General features: G+C 42.1%; 1 protein-coding gene across 4 annotated transcripts in view; it reads right to left on the bottom strand.

Annotated features, from left to right (window-relative positions):
* Nucleotides 1-5,366: 5,366 nt before the first annotated feature.
* Nucleotides 5,367-15,678, bottom strand: part of RNF170 (ring finger protein 170) — a 117,938-nt gene continuing 107,626 nt past the window's right edge. For all 4 annotated transcript variants that reach the window (XM_033916908.1, XM_033916900.1, XM_033916915.1 and 1 more), the window contains 2 exons: nt 13,180-13,290; nt 5,367-6,842 (listed from right to left, as the gene is read on the bottom strand). In XM_033916908.1, coding sequence (XP_033772799.1) covers nt 6,573-6,842; nt 13,180-13,290 — 381 coding nt within the window. In that variant the 3' untranslated portion in view covers nt 5,367-6,572. The remainder of the gene's footprint in view (nt 6,843-13,179; nt 13,291-15,678) is intronic.

Raw genomic sequence — 15,678 nt, 5'->3', positions numbered from 1 at the left:
ATGCTGCTGCTGCACAGGGAAATGGAGGGGGAGGGAATGCTGCTGCTGCACAGTGAAGTGGGGGGGGGAGAGGGAAAGGGGGCCAGGGAGTGAACTTGCTTTGCTTTGGGGGGGAGGGGTATGCTGGGAGGTAGGAGCAATCTTGGTTTGCTTTGGGGGAGAGACAGAAGGGGGCCATGGAGAAAGACAAAGAAAGGCAGGCAGGGGGCCATAGAGAGAGACAGAAAGACAGGCAGGCAGCGCACAAGAACGAAAGACCGCGGGCAGGGAGAGAGACAGACAGAAAGAAAGACAGACAGAGAAACAGGGCCAGAGAGAGAGACAGACAGAAAGAAAGACAGACAGCGGGAGGGAGAGAGAAAGAAAGAAAGAAAGATAGACAGCAGGAGGGAGAGAGACAGGAAGAGAGACAGACAGACATATATTCTAGCACCCGTTAATGTAACGGGCTTAAATACTAGTTTGGCCATATTATAATTACAGATTCAAAACTGGCCTGAATATCTATTTGGCTATTATGTAATTTTTAAAATCCTAGATTTTTACAGGAAAAAGGGCCAAAAAGACAGAACCGACAATATTTGCCATAGCACAGCACTATTAGAATAAAGTTGGACTTCACCTAAAAGAGTTATAAGGAAACCATAAAAGAACCTGAAATCCATTTAAGTAATTTTTGGTAAAGAGATCATAGGCCTGTTCATTCTATTGCAGTTAATCTATTTAAAGTATTACTATTATAGCTGACATATATGAATGTATATGTATATTAGCTATATAAATAAGAAACAGCCTAGAGAATTCTCATTTTCTCTTGGTACACAAAGACTTTACTAGAGGAAATGAGATAATTCTCTGGTCTGTTCTTATTTCTATAGCTAATATACATAGACATTCATATATATCAACTTTAATAGTAAGACTTTAAATAGACTAACTGCAGTAGAATGAATAGGCCTATGATCTCTTTACCAAAAATGACTTAAATGGACTTCAGGTTCTTTAATGGTTTCCTTATAACACTTTTAGGTGAAGTCCAACTTTATTCTAATAGTGCTTGGCTATGGCAAATATTGTCAGTTCTGTCTTTTTGGCCCTTTTTCCTGTAAAATTGTAGGATTTTAAAAGTTACATAATAGCCAAATAAATATTCAACTCTACATGACTTTTCCTACATAAATGAAGCAGACATATGGAACAGTGCCCCAAGTTAAAAAAAAAATTCTAGTTATTAGAGCAATTCTGGTCATACTGAGTTGGTTTCTATCTTTGGGATCACCAGAATACAAAGAGAAATATCATTTAAACAGAATCAAGAGGATGCAGTCCCAGAATTATTTTAAATTATTCACTTTTTTTGAAACCCTGCCAGTTGAATGCGACTATGATAACAATTAGAATAATGCTGTTGACTGAAGAGATAATTCTCGTCAGACTGTGATTATAGTTATCTCTGCAAAAACATTGGTTTTGGAAGCATTTTCTCTGCTTATAGCATAAACAAATGCAACATCGTCCATGAACATGGGGACAGCAATCGGCCCACTGCTCATCCCAAAGGAACTTTCTATACATGATTTTATTTATATATTTTATTCCTGCCAAAGCATTCTCATGCAAATAGAGAAACACTTCATTGTGAGCCAAATGTAAAAAGCAATTTTTGCACTGACACACAACTGTGAAAATCACTTTTATACAGCACAGAACTTGTTTATTTTGAAAGATTTAGCCATAAGTGCCACCACTTTCAAACCACAATCCAAATTCCAAAAAATACTGTAAAAGATACTTATGATACAACAAAAAGAAGTACTTTCACCAAAAACATTTCGCCATCCTTGTACAATCCACCATTCTCTCCAAACTCGACTACTGTAATGCCATTTATGTATGCCTTACAAAAAAAAGTCTCCACAGACTCCAGCTTATCCAAAATACCGCAGCCAAGTTGATTTTTGCAAAACGCAAATTCGACCACGTCTCCCCACTACTTACCAATCTTCACTGGCTTCCAGTGCTTTCCAGAATTCATTTCAAATGCTCCTGTCTGGCTTTCAAGATCATTCACGGAATCCTTCCGCCCCTAATCCCACTATCTTTTAACACCTCAAGGTCTGCTACCACCAGATCCGCCCACAGACAACTATCCTTCCCCTCTCTGCATGGTATCCTCTATGCGGGTAAACTGGGAAAGTCCCTCGTCTCCAAAATCACGGGCCTTTGGAACGATCTCAGTATCCCGCTGCGGAACCTGAGCTCCCTCCAATTATTCCGCAAACAATTGAAAACCTGGCTCTTTTCTAACACATAATCATTTTTCTAACATAAGATCATTTATTCTCCTGTTCATATTCCTTCTACTCATACACTCTTGTAAATCATTCTCCTCTCTTCTTATATTTTTAAGCTTTGTAAACCGTGTCGAGCTCCACTTCCGTGGAGATGATGCAGTATATAAACCTAAGGCTTAGTTTAGTTTAGTCTAATAGACTCTCAGAGCGACCCGCCCTGTCAAAGCACTAATCCTAAAAGTAGTATGTGAAAGGAGGAGTCCTCAGTGTGAGGGGTAAGCAAAGGGAGAGAATTCTCCAGCACTTTACACAAAGTAGTGAAGATTCAATGACCTCCACCTGCACACCATCACTGGACCCCTCTGGTGTGCTCAAATCAATAAATAATAATAAATTAGATTTGTAATTAAAGTGATATAAATTAATCACAAGTACTAAAGTGCTAAAGTGAAGGCAGGACAAATCGCTCTGAGAATCCCCCAGCCAGCTCCTAGGTAAAAAACATATGACTTAACTTGAAGACATCATAGTCCGTAAGATTGGAATCAACGGTGGGGCAGGAATCCACCACCAAATAGTCAGATTCTACCAAACCATGTACAGAGCCATGGTGAGACCTCATCTGGAATACTGTATGCAGTTCTGGAGGCCACATTACCGTAAAGATGTGCTCAGAATTGAATCGGTTCAGCGAATGGCCACCAGAATGGTCTCGGGGCTAAAGGGTCTCCCGTACGAAGAAAGACTGAGCAAACTGCAGCTCTACACTCTCGAGGAGCGTAGGGAGAGGGGAGACATGATTGAGACATTTAAGTACATCACGGGACGGGTCGAGGTGGAAGATGATATCTTTCTTCTCAGGGGACCCTCGACCACAAGAGGACATCCGCTCAAACTCAGGGGAGGGAAGTTTCGTGGAGACGCCAGGAAGTACTTCTTCACGGAGAGAGTGATTGAGCATTGGAACAAGCTTCCAGTGCAGGTGATCGAGGCACGCAGCATCCCAGACTTCAAGAACAAATGGGATACCTATGTGGGATCCCTACGAGGGTCATGCCAAGGGATAGGGTCACTAGGGTATAGACTTGAAAGAGAGGGTCAGTAGAGTGGCAGTATAATTACAATTATACTTAAGAGGGTCAGTAAACTTAAAAGGGTGGGTCAATAGTGTGGGCAGACTTGATGGGCTGTAGCCCTTATCTGCCGTCATCTTTCTATGTTTCTAAACCCGGTTTCGGAGACTCTGGGTAACCTTCCTCGGGAACCTGTTACCAATAAGGAGACATCAACAACGTAGCCATGAATGGCGAAGAGACAAGACAGCCAGAAGGAGGGAGGAGGAGCTAACAGAGCAGAGTGCAACAGTGCACTTAAAAACTGAGCAGTGCAAAAACATCATGAGTTGAAGGCCAATCACAGCCCAAAAGCAAGCAACCAATCAGCTACACGATGGTATTCCACTCAATACATTCATTGAGGCCTTGTGGATAAACAGTATTCAATTCAAAAATCCAGAATTGCTCCCGTAATTGAATACGGGCCAATTTATCTCAAGTTTATTTATTTTTGATATACCGTCTATCGATGATAAACCAGGTAAGGTCAGAAAAACCATGGCCCTTCTCCAAGCAATGCGGTACCATAGGAGCAGAAGCTATTGAAGTATTGAGCTGACTCTTATGTTCTGGTAGTCTGGTTTTTATTTTACGGCTGGTACGGTCCACATATAAACCACCCATTGAGATAGACAGGTGGTATGTTGTCTTAACTTGTATTCACGCTGAGTAATGGGGTGATACCAGGTAGAAATAGAAAGAGTTAAAGCACATATTACAATGACCATAAGCTTTATGGCTGCCCTGAATCTGAGAATTATTGACATACGATTGGCTCAACAAGTTGCCCAAATTCCTTGGGCAGGAAAATGCAATTCTTGGTAGTTCCTTGAAAATATCATGTGAGCCTAAGATATGCCAATGTTTCCTAATGATGCCAGCCACTTTATGAGCTTAATCGGAAAAAGAGATGACACACACTTGCTGGTCAATGACAGAAGTTTTCTGGGGGGCAAGCAATAACTCAGGATTGGCACATCGTGCTCTCTGATAGGCACGATTGATTACCTAGTCAGGATATCCTCTATCCTTGAAGCGTTGCGTTAACAATTTGGCCTGGTTCTTGAATTTGGTAGTAGTAGAACAAATGCACCAATTGGCTAATGGGTAAAGGCTGCTTGAGCCTAGCGGGATGGCAACTGGAATAGTGGAGATAGGTATTGCAGTCAGTAGGTTTTCTATATACAGAAGTAGTCAGCTTATGAGCTGTCTTACTGACCACAGTATCTAGATAAGTAACTTTTTGCCTATCCACCACCGCAGAAAATTTCAGATGCACATTCAAAGAATTAAGCCATCTTAAAAATTCTTGAAATCTTTGCATAGAGTCAAACCAGATCCTGAGGAAGGGACTCGGAGTGTCCGAAACCGGGCTTGGTAGAACCTGACTATTTGGTGGTGGATTTCTGCCCCGCTGTTGATACCAGTCTTACGGACTATGTCTTCAAGTTAAGTCATATGTTTTTTACCTAGGAGCTGGCTGGGGGATTCTCAGAGCAATTTGTCCTGCCTTCACTTTAGCACTTGTGATTAATTTATATCACTTTAATTACAAATCTAATTTATTATTGTTATTTATTGATTTGAGCACATCGGAGGGGTCCAGTGATGGTGTGCAGGTGGAGGTCATTGGATCTTCACTACTTTGTATAAAGAACTGGAGAATTCTCTCCCTTCGCTTACCCCTCACACTGAGGACACCTCCTTTCACATACTACTTTTAGGATTAGTGCTTTAGATAGGGCGCATCTATTACACTGACTACTGCTTTTTAATGTATCTTTTAACCACTTTCAAACCAACAAAGTCAAAGAAAAGACTTTGGGCTTGATCTACAGACGGGTTCATTTTATTTTCTGCATGCAAGTAAATCTGTTTTTGAAGAGTGACTATTCATTGCTTCTTCTATCAGAGTTAGCAAAATTGTTTTGGAAGGCTTAAGAAGGATGAACTGGAATAAAAAATAAATGCTGTACATTTAATTATACAACTTCTGAAACAATTCTCCCTTTTGTTTTAAAATCATTACACATACGAAACCCCCTTTTACATTGAAAAGAACAATCTGATTGGAAAGAACCTAAGTTAAATAATACTTTTGTTGTCAAACATGCCACCCAGCAGTAATCACTCAAAGTAGTACAAACTTTATCCCCTGGTTATTAGTGTTACATTCAAAAGAGCAATATACAGTATGTGGAGAAAAATAAAAAGATCTGTGACTACACTTTAGGTCTCCAAGCAGCAAACAAATTTTGGGAGTAACTTTGGTATTGTATCTTGGCTAAGGTACTGGTCAGATCACTCAGAGATGTAGGAGGGAAAGCATACCTCAAACCCTTCAATATATCCTGAATTAACAGCCATCAACTACTATCACATCAGCCCAAGGATTACTTTGGGGATAGGGAAGGAAAAACATTAATCTGTAATAATTCAGTTTCCTATACAGACTTTCACTCAGAAAAGATCCTATAATACTTAAAGCACATTAAAATCAAGGGATATGGTCATGAATTATGGCTTAAGCACAGCACAGTATCTCTCAGGAGGGGAAAAGAAATAGTTTTATGATTATCATTACCTCTGTATAAGGTAAGACAAAGGAGGTAAATAATTTATTCATTACATGAGTCCAATAGTCAGATTTAGACTGAGATACAAACCCAGGAATTCTTGTATGTTTTTTTTCCCAGCCAGAAACCATTCTTCTTTCTAAACAAGATGCAGCTTTGTCTTTCTATGGTATAAGAAAATGATATGAATAGCTTTTCACATTTCTAGCATTATACACTTATGTGCCATTCTGACTTGGTCTACCAGAAAGCAGTAAGACACTGGAAGCACCAAACAACTGCTGTATGCAGTACAGAGGATTTGGCCAAAACCAAGTTAAAAAAAAAAAAGCAGCAGCTGGGCTGTTTATGACATTTTTAAATCTAAACGCAACACTTTAAAATTTTTAGATTATATAAGAATGCGACAATTCCAGTTAAGTATTATCACATTTTTAACTCATGAAATATGTATAAATGCTTGTAAAGAAATGACTTGAGACTTAGAAAAAGCCCATAAATAAATATAGGTATTTTGTTGTTCAGTGCTATGTCATAATTCTTTTTCCATGCCATGAAGCATCCAAAAGCTATGCGCCCCATTATCTTCACCTGGTCAGCCTCTGTGTTACTACTTCTCTGTACATGATAGAAATGTATATAAGCAACAGAAATATAACAAAGAAATCATCCAGAAACCCAAGGATTCCAAAAAGAGCTTCAGGAATAAAGTCCAAGGGTGAAGCTAAGTACAGTAAAGCTCCTATAAGGCAGAGAACAATTCTGATACGAAACATCCAGAAGAGACCACCGATGGAAAACATCTCCCTGAAAGCGTGGCGCAATAGTGTCGGTAGATCCATAATTCTCTCCATAATCTGTAGGCAAGTGAGGGAATGGGTAGGAAGAGGGACAAAATATTAATACACAATTAGAATGGTTATCAATTATTAAAATGTGCAAAGTATACAATCACAAATATAACTAGATTCTAAAATAAGTGATCTTGTATATAAAAATCAGAATGTCTTAAATAAGTGTCTAAGAATGCATTCCTTCAAAAAGTCACTTGACTTGTATTTTCAGCAATCATAGACACCCCCATTTAGTCAAAACCCACAGGCAATAGTTGACTTAAAGAACCCACTTATAAGGATGATTTAATTACATATTTTAAAAATGTGACTATATCTGCTTCTTTTCTGAAATATTCAGCCAGTGGAAATCAGTTAAATTCTTCTTTTTATCATACATTTATATTATGGGGGAACTTTTATAAACTACTTTTTATGCATAAATCATATTTATATCTTCTAATAAAACTGAACAGCCAAATATACATGTATGTGTACCATCAAGATGGCAATACTTTCACCCCCACTGTACACAAGCATTCTTGAGAACATAATTTGAGAGAAGGCGGAATTGTTATACTTTATTTAAAAAACGTGTATATATGATTGGAAGCAAATACAAATTTATATGAAAGCTTGTGTGCATTACTAGGAGCAACTACATAAGCCTATTTTATGGAGGTACATAAGTGTATATGTTGTCTTTATGGAAGGATTAGGTTCTTACCTTGCTAATCTTCTTTCTTGTAAACAAGAATGGTAGTCTTGACCAGTGGGTTAAACCCTCATTAGCCACGAGAGTTAGAGAGCCCATGGTTTCATTTTCATGCTCCACCTCCCATCACTCTGGGATGAGTTTCACCCCCCTCAGTTGGTACCAAAACTTCTAGTGAGTCCTAGAATGCAAACATAAAAGAAGGGTGAGGTGAATGCCCCCAAACTACATAAGTCTGTTCTGCTCTAAATACAAACATTAAAAAGCAATGCTTTTAAACCAATACTAAATGAAACAAACAAGACGGAAATAAAGGGAATATCTATCTGTGTGCCATCCGCACCAATAGTTCTGTTGCTCTTATGAATTAATTCCTCTTCATTCCTGACCCTACTAGGCAAGTGATAAAAACAAGACATCTGACTAAGCATGGATGTCAAACAGAAAGCAGGCTAGTACACATCTGACAGGGTGGGAATCAAGACTACCATTTCTGTTTACAAGAAAGATTAGCAAGGTAAGAACCTATGCAACAGGACTGGCAGTCTTGAAAAGAAGGATGTAACAGAGCAGTCCCTGGTTCCTAGGGTGGGACAGGCAAGCCTGAGTCAGTACTGAGGACACAAACAGTGTCCTGTCCAGCTGCCACATCCAACCTGTAAAATTTTAGTGAACATGTGGAGATTGGACCAAGTGGCCAGCCTGCAAATCTTTGCAGGTGAGACTGCTCTAGACTCCACCCAGAATGACAACGCTGCAAGTGGAGTATGCCTTCAGCAATACTGGAGACTGCTTTCTGCTTCCAATATAAGCAGAAGGTATGGCCAATCTAATTCATCTAGATATAGTTGCTTTAGATGCCAGTCTTCCCTGACATGTCACATTTGTATGGACGAAGAGGTGATCAGAGAGCCAGAACTCACTGCTGTCCTCCAGATAACTAAGCAAAATTCTACGCACATTCAGAAATTTTAACACTCTATCCACCTTCTTCACTCCCGTATGTGTAAAGGCTGGGAGGCACACCTCTTGATTTACGTGAAAATACGACATGACCTTTGGTAGGAAGGATGAACTGTTCAAATTGAGACACTACCTTCTGAAATTCGAAGAAAAGGCTCCCTGCAGGATAGGGCCTACATCTCCAACACTCTTCTCACTGACATTACAGCTACTAAGAAAACTGTCTTGACAGTCAGGTCTATCAGGGATGCTTCTTCCAAAGGCTCATATGGATTAAGATACCAAGACGGAAAAGGGCAGCACACTGGAGGATGAAGACGCAAGGCTCCTTTCAAAAATCTAGAAACATCCAGATGGGGCGCTGAACTGTGTTCTGAAGCAAAGTAGGCAAGTCCAGCTATTTATACCTTGAGAGAGTCAATCGCCAGGCCTTTCTTCAGGCTTTCCTGCAGGAAGTCCAGCACTACTGATAATGGTGCAGTCATTGGCTCTGAGCAATTTCGTTTGCACCAATTTTGGAAATGCTTCCAGGTTTTTGTGTAGGTTGCTAACGTGTACTGTTTCTTAGACCTCAGGAGCAGGGCAATATCCTCAGCTGAATAGCTCCTGTAGAGGGCACAAGTGCGCCCTTGCCAATGTACCTCATATTATTATGGCTACCATGGATCCCAGCAGTTGAAGATACTGCCAAGCTGTGTAGGCTGGCACGCAGTGAATCTCCTAAATTTTCTTTGAGAGCTTCATTTTGCTTACTTCCTGGAGGAAAACTGTTCTGTGCCGTCTTGAAACTGGTTCCCAGTTATTCTAGGCACTGAGTTGGGATCAAGTGACTCTTCTTGAGATTGACTACTCAGCCTAACGTTTGCAGGTGCTGGACCATTTGATCCATTGCTAATGATCCCTCATCCTTCGAGGGAGCTCTTATGAGTCAATCATCCAGGTAAGGTTGCACCTGAATCCCAGTCTTGCAGAGGTGAGCTGCCACCACAACCATCACCTTGGTAAAGGTTCGTGGTTCTGTGTCTAGGCCAAAGGGAAGAGCAGAGAATTAAAAATACTTGTCCAGACCATGAAACCTCAAAAACTTTCTGTGAGCTGGAAAGAAGGGAATATGCAAGTATGGGCCTCTGTTAGATCCAGAGAGGCTAGGTATTCCCCCGGGGCAACTGAGGCAATGACCAACTGAATTGTTTCCATGCAAAAGCGGGGCATTTTGAGGACTGCACTGACATGACTTTAGATTCAGAACCGATCTCCAGTCTTCCGAGACTCTTAAGCACGACAAAGTATATCAAGTATCTGCCCAAGCCCCATTTTCCTTGTGGTATGGGCTCAATGACTCCTAGAGCAATGACCCTCTGAACCGCCACCTGCACCTGGGCTGCCTTTTCCAATTTCCCTGCCAGAGAAGTGAGGAAGAGGTCCAGGGAGGGGCCAGTAGAATTCTATCTTATACCCCTCCCAAATGACCTCCAGTGCCCAATCTGAAGAGATCTGTGCCCAAGCCTGCCAAGTACTCTGCTAGCTTGTTCCCCACCCTTGGGGGAATGGCCACTATCCTGGTATCATTGCTGTTTCTTGGAAGCCACAGAGAAATGGGATCCGGACACTTAGGGATGCCTAGTGCTCCCTCAAACCTTTGTCTCCGGCCCATGAAATTTTCCCTACTGGACTTGCTTGCATTCCAGGGTCTGCTATCTAGTAAGGATTTTGGCTTACAATCCACCACACTAGCCATGAGATCATTTAGACCCTTGCCAAAGAGCAATGGTCCTTGAAAGGGAAATTTACTCAGAGTCACCTTGGAGGCCAAGCCTCCCACTCACTGTCTAGTCCAGAGCATTCTGTGGGTGGAGAGGGCATAAGCAAAGGTCTTGTTCAGGATCCTGCATCCACAACACAGTCAACCTCCTCCAAGAGGAACTGTCTGGATCCAGAGCCTGGCTTATCCGAGAGTGGCATGCCCAGGCAATATAAGATGCTGCCGCTGCTGCTTTCAGTTCCAGCACAGCAGCCTGTATTTTGAGGACTATGTCTATCCTGTGGTTGTGTGTCTCTGAGGACTACTCCACTTTTACTGGGCAGTGAAGTTTGCTTCATAACCTGTGCCATCAGCGAATTCACTTCAGGTGTAGCAAACTGCTGCTTGAACTCAGCATCCATCAGGTAAAGCTTAGCCATGGACTTAGCTATCCCTAAGGGTTCCTTAGGAACAAGCCGTGGAGGCTTGAGGCAGCTCCAACTTTAATTCCTGGAGCACCTCAGCAATTAAACTTTGCAGGCCTGAGAGTTTGAACAACCTTCGCACCCTCAGGTCATATCCAAGATCCAGGGTTGCCACCTGATGGTGGTCAGCCTTTCCCCAGCTGGGATGCTGAATCTTCAAGAGCTGAGGATCCAGAATGAGAAATTAAAGGCATGGACCCTGAACCTTTATCCTCTGAGTCCACCAGAGCTTGGATCTAGACTCTCAGGCTCCCACTGGAGCAGCATGATATCATAAAGGAGGAACGCAGTCATCCCTAATCCTGGATAGAACCGCCACAAGCGCTCAAGCCCACTGTGGACAGAACCTGGGTGAACCATTCAAGCCCACTGTGGATGAACCTGGGTTAGATTGCTCCCAATGGTACGGACCCTGAGCTCCGAGAACTACTGATGCAGACTGGCCACAGGGAAATCAGATGAGGCAAGTGCCTGTGGGCTACAGACTTCAGCCCTGAGAATCTGTTTCTTCTCGCAGCCAGAGATGCCCTGGGTTGACCGGGATCCTCTGCAGCATCAAGTCTCCATCTGGATAATAAAAAAACCCAAAATAATAAAACCGGTGCGCTATCAGTGGACTAAAAAATGGGTTCCTGATGTCCAATTAAAATGATAGGAAAAAAAAACATCCTAAAATGGATGTAATGGCCTCCTCCTCCCCTACAGCCACTCCCAAACCTCTGGTATATGAAAACAGGAGAAAGGTGTAGGAGAAAAAACTTGAGGACAATGGGTGTCTATTGAAAAGTACTAACATTGGCACATGTGAAGAAAAAAAACACCTGGTTGACCCTGCTTTATAGAAAACAGAGAAAGGGTTTGAAGAGGTGGGAAAGCTAACTTACAGGCTCTACATCCATTAGTTCCCGTCATAGTGTGACTGACTGACTGGTAGCACAGCAACAGGAAAAAAAAGCCACCTTACAGGCTCAATACAATACATTCTCCTTTATGCTTTACTTTAAGATAATATGATATACAGTCAAACCTCGGTTTATACAGTCAAACCTCGGTTTGCGAGTAAAGTGGTTTGCAAGTGTTTTGCAAGACGAGCAAAATACTCACAAATCTTGCGTTGACTCCTGAGAACTGGCATCGTCCCCCACCCGTCCAAACCCTTACCATGATCGGGCACCGTTAAGCAGCACCAATCCACAGGACGTGCCTGTGCTGAAAGAGCCTGCCGGTGATCTCTGCTAGGCCTTGAGCATCTGAGCATGCTCAAGGCCTTCTGGCTCCCACTATCTCCAAGCTTCTAATGAGATTCTCGGGTTCGATTGCGGTAAGGGTTTGGGCAGGTGATGCCGGTTCTCAGGGATGGGGTAGGTGAAGCCGGTTCCCGAGGGTGGGGTGGAAGCATGCCAGTGGCCTCGAGGGTGTGGGGTCTTTTCGGGTTGAGGTGGGGTGGAAGCGTACCAGTGGCCCGGGTCTTTTTGGGATGTGGAACGAATCGCCTGCGTTTCCATTCATTCCTCTGGGGAAAGTTGCTTTGATATATGAGCACTTTGGTTTACGAGCATGCTTCTGGAACAAATTATGTTTGCAAACCAAGGTTCCACTGTACTTTTATTAATTTAAAGACATATAATTGATGTTCTTTATTTGGCTTTTTATATTTAGCCCATTATACATTGTGTTACGCTATTTGGGTGACTATGGATGCTTTGATATTAATGTTTTTTGGTCTTTGCATGAAGTTGGCTATCAATGTATTTTGTGATCTTGTTGTAAAAATTACTTTTTAAGTTTCAAAGTGGGTTAATTATAACGCAATAACAAATCCTTGGAACAGATAGTTTTTAACTTAAATTTTTACCTCTATAAATATGCATAATGATTCACATTCTTTAAAATTTCAAGTCGTCTTAATGATATACAAAAATATATGTATATATATGGCCTATATTTTTATATATTTTTAATGTTATTTATTTTATATCTTTCTGGATACAACTTTGTTTATATGACATTCATCAATAGTAGATTTAGTCATTGGGGTTCTTTGTTTTGTTATTTTAATTGTTTATAGATTATCATGTTATTGTTTTATTAATTTTTGTCATGCTTTTCAACGATGTGTTACTCACTTATATGTTTATAATTGTTTGATGATTTTAATTTTTGTGTGTCATATATGCTTATAGGCTCTTGAGGCAGGCCGTATTGGCTGAAACACGTGTGTGTTGAGCCACCGCACAATTTTATATGATTGAAGAATAAAATTGTACACCAACATTCCAAATCTCCACTGTGGTTTGTGTTTTCATCTGGATTGTGGAGGTTTTTTCTGGTTTTCTTGTCTGCATATCTATTCCCTATCACTATACAATATATGAAAGAAATATTACCAGGAACCAACACAGACTCATTTAAATAGTATGATCATTTACAACAACCATTCTATGGTACTTTACTTACAGATCTGGGCTGACCAGAGAATCTTCTATTGTAATCAAGTACATACTGGAGCATCTGAACTGCTTCTTGCTGCTGATTTTCTTCACCAAACAATGGGAAAAGCAATGTTATCTGCACAAAATAGCATCAAGTCAGCATTAAGCTCTTCACATGAGTCCAACTATTCTTCCTCTCTCCTCCACCCCCATTGGAAACATGTCACCCCCTCTCTCTCATTCCCTCCTTTGCTGCAAAGGGAATGGGGAAAGAGAGAGAGATCCAGGGTGCATCTCTTCCACTACCTCTACTGTCACATCAACATTTCTCCCTCCTTTCCACCAGTCCAACATCACTTTCTCTCTGTCTCCTGCATGCTTCCTCTTCTCCAGTCCTCATTCCCTCCACCAACCATCTCTTTCTCTCCCTCCATGAGTTCAACTTTTTACTCTCTGCCCTCTCCTCCTTCCCCTGAGTGTGACATTTCTCCTTCCTTCTTTTCTGCCCTCCCCATCTATCTCTCTCTACGAGTCTGCCTCCTGCACGCTTCCTCTCCTCCGGACCTCATTCCCTTCCCCAACCAACAACTCTTTGTCCCTCCATGAGTCCAACTTTTCTTCCTCTCTCTCCTCCACCCCTATTGGCAACAAGTATCTCTCTCTCTCTCTCTCTCACTGTCCATCTGTCTTGAGAGATCCAGGCATCTCTCCCACCCCCCTCTGTCACATCCAACATTTCTCCCTCTCTCATCCCACGGATCATGTGCAGCCTTTTTCACCACTGCCCACCAACCCCATGCCCATTTCTCCTTCTATCACCCCTCTTCAGCACAATGCCACATTCCTCCCCCTTGCAATATCCTTCAAGCTGTCCCTCTGTTCCCTCTCCACCACCATTTCTCCCTCTCAACCTTCTCTCCCCCATGCATCTCTCTCCTCTCTCTAACCAATTTTCCTTTCTTCCTTTCCCCATGTGCCACCATCTTTTCCTCTCACTACCACATTCATACCCAACAATTCTCCTTTTCTATTCCCTCCCTCCGATGTCCCAAGTTAGTACCCCCTTCCTCCCTCCCTTTTGTGTCCCATGTTCATGCCCCCTCCCTTCCTTCTGTGTCAAATTCATGCCTCTCCCCCTCTTCCTCCCTGCATGTAAGTAGCCACCTGTCCGTAGAAGCTACTGCCGCCGGGGTTCTCACCTTCCTGCCCATTCCCTGCCGCTGATCCCTCCTCCCTCCCGAAGCCGACCCAGTTCTTGTTCATGTAGCACGTGCTCCTTCTTTCTTCAGCGGCACTCTTTGCAGGGATGGTACAGGCAGTGATTCACACGCTGCATGTGGCTGACCCACAAGCCTTCCTTCTGACATCAACGAGGTTTCCGCGCCATCCCTGCAAGGAGTGCCACTGAAGACTGAAGGAGTGAGTGCAGCTCAAACAAGAACTGGTTCAGCTTGGGAGGGGGATCCGTGGCAGGGGGCGGGCAGGAAGGTGATATCCCTGGCAGCAGGCGGGAAGGAAGGCGAGATCCCCGCTGGCAGCTTCTACAGACAGGCGGGAATATCCTCCACAGCGTACCCCCCAACAAGCAGTCTGCGTACCCCTAAGGGTATGCATACCGTGTGTTGAGAAACGCTGCAGTAGAACATGCAGTAAGTCCATACAATTATCCTATGAAACAATGATGAAAGAATGTCCTTCCCCCAGAAACAGAAATGGAGGTTCAAATGTCATACAGGGCTGGCTTGTATGCTAAGTGATGTATACTACTACACAACTGGTCTATTTGATCACAGATTTGGGTCCTCTACTCGTGTGTCAGCAGGAATAGGGATGCAGCTAAAGCAACCTTTCCAGTTCTAAGAATTTTTTTTTTTTTGGGGGGGAGCATCATAGTCATTTGCTTTATTTATCTATCAAGCACTATTTAGTTTATTGCCTTTCAATTCTGAAATCAAATGGTTATAAATAAATAAATAAACAATAAGATTAACTAAGGGGAAAAAACAGAAAAGGAAGAGGAAAATTATGAGTTTTTGTCACTTTGGCAAGTTGTTCTTCATATTCTTGTTTAGCTTTCTTTATCAATGCTTTGCATCTAATTTGCCGGTGCTTGTCTTTTTATTTTCTTCATTGGGATCCTTTTTCCATTCTTTAAAGGATGTTTTCACTTCGCCTTTAAACCACGCCAGCTCCCATTTTCCTTTCTTTCCACCTTTAATACATGGAATACATCTGGTCTGGGCTTCCACAATGGTATTTTTGAACAACATCCACGTCTGTTTTATACTTCTGACCTTTGCCACAGACCCTTTTAGTTTCTTTATTTTCTCATTTTCTCATAGTGGCCCTTGCAAATATTAAATGCTGCTACAGTAGATTTCTTTAGGACGTCTCTCTAGTTATCAGCTCAGATTTGATCATGTTATGATCCCAGCGGGCCCAACAGTTACCTCCCGTACTATGTCCTTCATTCCACTAAGGAACAAATCTAAAATAGCTCCCCCTCTTGTAAGTTCCCGTACCA

Source organism: Geotrypetes seraphini, chromosome 1 (genome assembly GCF_902459505.1).
Source record: "Geotrypetes seraphini chromosome 1, aGeoSer1.1, whole genome shotgun sequence".
NCBI lineage: Eukaryota > Metazoa > Chordata > Amphibia > Gymnophiona > Dermophiidae > Geotrypetes > Geotrypetes seraphini.
Note: the sequence above shows the minus strand (reverse complement) of the source record. Positions and strands in the feature narration are given on the sequence as shown.